This window comes from Bombus huntii, chromosome 14 (assembly GCF_024542735.1).
Source record: "Bombus huntii isolate Logan2020A chromosome 14, iyBomHunt1.1, whole genome shotgun sequence".
Taxonomy (NCBI): domain Eukaryota; kingdom Metazoa; phylum Arthropoda; class Insecta; order Hymenoptera; family Apidae; genus Bombus; species Bombus huntii.
This window is the reverse complement of record NC_066251.1, coordinates 3,268,031-3,273,466: the sequence shown is the minus strand read 5'-3', so window position 1 is coordinate 3,273,466 and position 5,436 is coordinate 3,268,031. Positions and strand designations below refer to the sequence as shown.

Genomic DNA, 5,436 nt, shown 5'->3' with positions numbered 1-5,436 from the left:
TTCTGTGATAAATTCTTTACAGCCCAGTATCTATCAATTAAAAAGAGGAAAAGTATTTAAACCAAGTTCCTATTAAATTCATGTATTTGAAAATAATTATACAATTGATATCTCACTATCTTAAGATTATTTTGAGGGTTTCAGATTGATATTTCTCAGCATACATAAATCACGAGCAGTTGCTTTTCTCCCAACTGCTGTTTGAATATCATAAAACCTTAGCAGAATATCAGTCGTGAACAATTCGGGCAATGCCTTCAGAAGGCAAGGTACCTTAAACAAACCAACAAAAATAAAAATCTCATCTTTCATCCACTGCTATAAAATAAAAAAATAAACATATATGTATGAAAACTCACCAATGTTTGTGGCATTCCCTGTAACACGATACGTGTTCTATCTTTTCCACATTGTACCATCAGACGTAAAAATTGAAGTATAAAATGAGTCTGCTGAGATACTTCACCATCTCTGCCAGCTAGAAACGTGAATATCGTGAACAATGCATTTAACGCTGAGAGAAGAGGGTCCCTCAACACAACCGATTTTTGACCATTAGTAGAACCCTGAGCTTGCGGACTTTGCGAACCGAATATAGGTTTAGAATCTCCTGTCTCATTTAATCTTAAAATTTTGTTTGCTGGCACGCCAAGAGCGTCCAGTTCATCTGCGTCTAGGTCTCGACGGACTCGTTTTTTACTGTTCCCACGAGAAGGATTCGAATTGTTGTATTCTAACGTAGAAAATATACAGTACACGCATAATTTCGCTAACACTGAGGATTGTGGTTCTACAAGTTCTTCGCTCCTGAAAGAGATTTGTTTTAAATCAATAGAGTTATCGAGCTATAAATGAACTTATCAAAAATTGTTGTGAAAATTTAAGGTAAGTAAACTTACTGTAAAGAGTTATATAAATATTGTGGAATGATATGGTTAATGAGATCTAAGGTACAGTTCTCGATGTCGAGATGAAAAATGGCGAACGCTAAATCTACTGCTTGGTCCAACTCCTCTTGATAACGATATTTCAATACTTCTTTCACGATATTCGTCACGAACCATAAGGAGCCACCAGTATTTAACAAAGATTCCAAAGATTGTGTTGCCTGGATATTTATCCATCCTCGCTGATTTATATTCCCCCACACAGTTTCTAATTGCTCCAATATAGGTTGCCTTGATATAATACTAACAAAAACACACATGTAAAGATGTAACATAAAATAGAAAATATAAAAATAAAACCAACAGCAATTAAAGAAGCTTTAAGATGATACCTATGAGACATTGAAAGCACTTTCGTTTTCGATTGTGTAGGGGGATGAACATCATATTGCATTTTACGAATGATTTGTGACATTAAACTTGATCTAAAATACAAACTTTAATTTTAACAATCTTAAGTATCCGTAAAAATTTCTCATATCTGTACTAACCGCTCCTTAAGATTTTCCTGCATTTCATCTCCAGGAAGCGGAGTTAAGAAATGCTGTACCATGTTCAGAGGTTTCAAGAGTGCATCTTGGTGAGTAATACTCATATATGCACAAAGCCAAGCCGCTGCACAAACTGGTAAACAACAAGCAGTTGCACGCAAACCATCTAGAGCTCTTTTAACGTCACTAGCTCCAAGTACGTCGCTCTCCCACGCACAAAGAAGCTCTTTCACAGCCCCCATAGCCGATTGACACGCAATATGCCACTTTATATTACTAGATTTCAAATCCGTTTCTGGAGAATTGATTTGCGCTAACAACGCATCCACCCTTGCAGGGTCGATATTCTGCAACATTTTTTGGGGCGACTTTGGTTGGTTTCGTTCGGGCATACACTCACGTACCCACTGTTCGAAAAAGGAGTCTCCTTCTCCTTCCTCTAAAACAGCCTGGAAAAATACAATTCATTAATTTATGGTAAAGTGAGTAATAAAAGTGTGTAATATGTAGCGTAATATGTAAGTATAATATGTATACTATGTAACAATCAAAGCTTACATCAGATCCATAAGTTTGCACTATAGAACACAACATAAGGAACGATATATCGAACAACATCGCTCTAGTTGCTGCAGTCTTTGGTGGAACAGGTTCACTTATTTGCTTGCTGCATTCATTGAACTTAATTAATTTGGTAACAAAAGTTTTCAATTTTCCTTCAACGGTAGCTACCGCCAGCATCAATTCGAAGCTCTTCCCAGTCAAAACTTGGTATAACATACTAAGTAGCGCCTCGTGAATTTTTGTATAATCTGCGTTGAGGGTTTTCAAAATTCCAGATAAAGTTGGCTCCGCACGTACGATTACTTTAGGAATGGAGGGCGTGGACGTGGACGATTCTAATTTCTGTAACGTCGCGGTAACGCCTTCCCTTCTGCCACTTAATTGTTTCGTTAGCTTTTCTGTAACCAAGTTGACTTTCTGCAGGGCATTTAACAAACACTCTATGCTGTTACAAGAACATGCAGTGTCCACTATGTCGAGAAGCGGAGTAAATTGGAGTAGTAATTCGAAGGCGTCTAGAATATCTTGTGAATATTCCAATTTATCGTCTCCATTCGTGTGCGCCACGTGTAATTCCTTCAAAATAAGGGGCACTTTTAGAAAAGTGAAAGCGCCCCATTGCGATTCTTTAAACGTGCTAGTAACATTGTGCAGACACATTAAACACGCACGAATTATCTCACAATACAGTCTCGCGTTTGTATAATTTTTAAGTCTTTGGACCATAAGCATTTGATTAACGAATACGGACGTCTCTGTACTAGGGTTTAGCAACACCTGCACTGCAAACAAAGGTTGCAGGCAATGAGTTATAGATTCCATTTGTGACATTTCAGGAGATAGTGTTACACAGTCAACTTCCAAATTGCACAATTTTTTTAGAGATTCCTCTATAGGAACAGAAGACTTGAGACTACTAGTTTTTAACAGTGCTTCAATCTCTTGACACTTTTTTACAACCTCTATATACAAATCTTTGTCATCATACTTGGCTAAATACATCATAGCACAAAGGAAATCAGAGCTAAGCATCTGCTTCAATATACTGGCTGGTTTGTCCATCAATTCTGTTGGTTGTGGTGTCAATGGATTGTTTTGTGGCATTTTTGTCAAAGTATGCAAATAACACTGTAACAACCAATGTACTATGGATAATACTGCAGCAGCCAAAAGATCCTCCTCTGGTTTACCACGGCACGTTATTCCTACTTGAATAGACTCTAAAAATTCTAGAAGGCTTAAGATACAATGGGGCTTGTGAAAGGCATCGTATTTACTTATTCGTTGTAACACAGCCGCGTAGGAGACCAACTGAAAATTTATACATGTAAATATTATTTTAAAAAGATAATAGCAAAATATTGATAAATGATATATACCTGAGAACTTAAAGAATGTTTCAAATATGAAAGTACTAATTGATTTGGTCCAAGTCCTACTAGTGCCTGCTGTAATATACAGTCTGCTAAATTATATACATCTCCGCTAACACCTCTTGGTAAAATCTAAAAATGATGAAACAAAGTATTTCTGAGAAGTATAGATAATAAGCATTTAAGTAATTAACAGACTGCTTACAGTTTTGATATTAATACCCCATTGTAAATCACTCCAACGTTCCCTCCATGCACGTAGCAAAAGAGCTTTCAAACTACTAGTCTTACTAGTTACTTTAGTCTCCATGGCTGATGTTAGGAGGTTACACATAATTCCTCCTATTTAAACATCATCTGCAACGTTATTAGTTGTCTCTGTTGTCACAAAAATTACTTCTTATTCATTAAAATAGATGTATACAAAATTATCTCAATGACTGAATGTATAACCTCAAAAACATAAAAACGTAAAGTAATTTTTACTCAAGTAAGAGTAACTATCTAAATCATCTTACTTACTTCATTTCAGAAAATTTAATTTATTAATAAACTACCACAACTGACATATTTTCAATCCATTTTCAGACAGCAATCCTCCTACGGCGTCCATGATCAGCGCCATATTGTGTAGTTGTTAGAAATTATTCAGACGTGATTCGGCTCACATCAAAATAATCGATATTTGATATTTATACACTTTCATATATTTTTGTAAATGTCAAACTATCTAGTATCCATAGACAACTTATTAAATTCACTTAGTAAAATTTTCCGTCTCTTGCAATAAAAAATACTTATGAGACATGCTTTCGTTTGAGTATATCCCCTAACGTGAACATTCCCCCCCCCCTCACTTTTCAACTCATTTAAAATTGACAAATCTGTAAAAATCACTAACTACAATGCACAGTTATGTTTTACAATAATTACAAACATTAGGTTACACATACAAGTATTATTTGTCAGGATTTAAATCTCTGGAAGAATGGGAGTTTGTACAAGAAGAGCACTGGCATTTGATCCATTTTATGCATGGAAAGGATGGAATTTTGTAAACGTGATAGGACTTCTTATAGCAATTGGGCTATTCTATTATGCTTACATTCACGTACGTGTATATTTCATAAGAAATATTTAAAAAGATATTGACCACTGAGTAGTAACTTTTTTATTATATAATATTTTACAGAGATCCTAATCCTAATAATGACGTGATTCTACGTATACCTGATATTTTTACAACAAAAACACCTAAAACTGGTGATAAGACATTATTCGCTTATGGCAAAGAGATGCTTTTTACTTTAAATATTCCACTATCTGTACTTTCTAAACCCGATACTTCCAAGTAATAATAAACAACGTATAAAATAGAAATAAGATCAGAAGATTTGATTCTTCAGATTGAAACTTGGATTTCAATAATTATTCAGGAAAATCCTTAAAATATTTTTTACAGATACCTGTCTATACAAAAAGAAGTAAAACAATTATTTTCACTTCTTTTGTCTACTATAAGCGAAAGTAATTTTCGATGACCATTCTCTAATTCTAACAGATGACTTAACAATCCGCATGAAACGCGTCACGCATTTTCAAATAGCTAAATCGACCAGTCTGATGCAACATCAAAGACGACAGTATTATTGCTTCCACTTTTGCCAATTTTTTGACATTATTATATAAGTACACGATTAACGTGCTGTCCTCAAGAAACAAATGTCTTACTTCCTTAAGTTCATTTACCCCAAGATGATATAGACAATAATAAATTTTAAGGTAAACATAAAAAGTGTTTGTGATATCATTACTTTTAAATTCATGGGGTTGACCGATAAATATGACAAATATTTTCCTCCTTGTTTAACTTCCATTCACAAACATTCTAAACACTGAAGAGGCTGTATTTTTAGGTCTGTAAACACGATCTTCGAACGAATTTCAAATTTCTCTTATCAAAGTGTGATTTCCAACGTTCGAAACGCGAGTGAACGCCGGTACTGCGGATCTTGTCTCCACCTATCGCTTGTCGCTAGTGAGAAGCTTCGTAACCAATCG

The 5,436-nt window shown here is 35.0% G+C and overlaps 1 protein-coding gene across 2 annotated transcripts; it reads right to left on the bottom strand.

The window, feature by feature from the left end:
- Positions 1-66: 66 nt before the first annotated feature.
- On the bottom strand, positions 67-4,191 carry LOC126873087 (mediator of RNA polymerase II transcription subunit 24). 2 transcript variants are annotated; one of them, XM_050633599.1, is made up of 9 exons: positions 3,898-4,191; positions 3,581-3,828; positions 3,382-3,507; positions 1,997-3,313; positions 1,439-1,887; positions 1,280-1,372; positions 900-1,190; positions 360-807; positions 67-273 (listed from the first exon to the last, which is right to left on the bottom strand). In XM_050633599.1, exons 2-9 carry the CDS (start codon positions 3,707-3,709, stop codon positions 127-129), a joined length of 3,000 nt encoding a protein of 999 aa, XP_050489556.1. In that variant the 5' UTR covers positions 3,710-3,828; positions 3,898-4,191; the 3' UTR covers positions 67-126. The 2 variants fall into 2 exon arrangements, with proteins under 2 accessions (XP_050489556.1, XP_050489555.1); XM_050633598.1 differs by having other exon boundaries at positions 3,581-3,732.
- Positions 4,192-5,436: the final 1,245 nt, after the last annotated feature.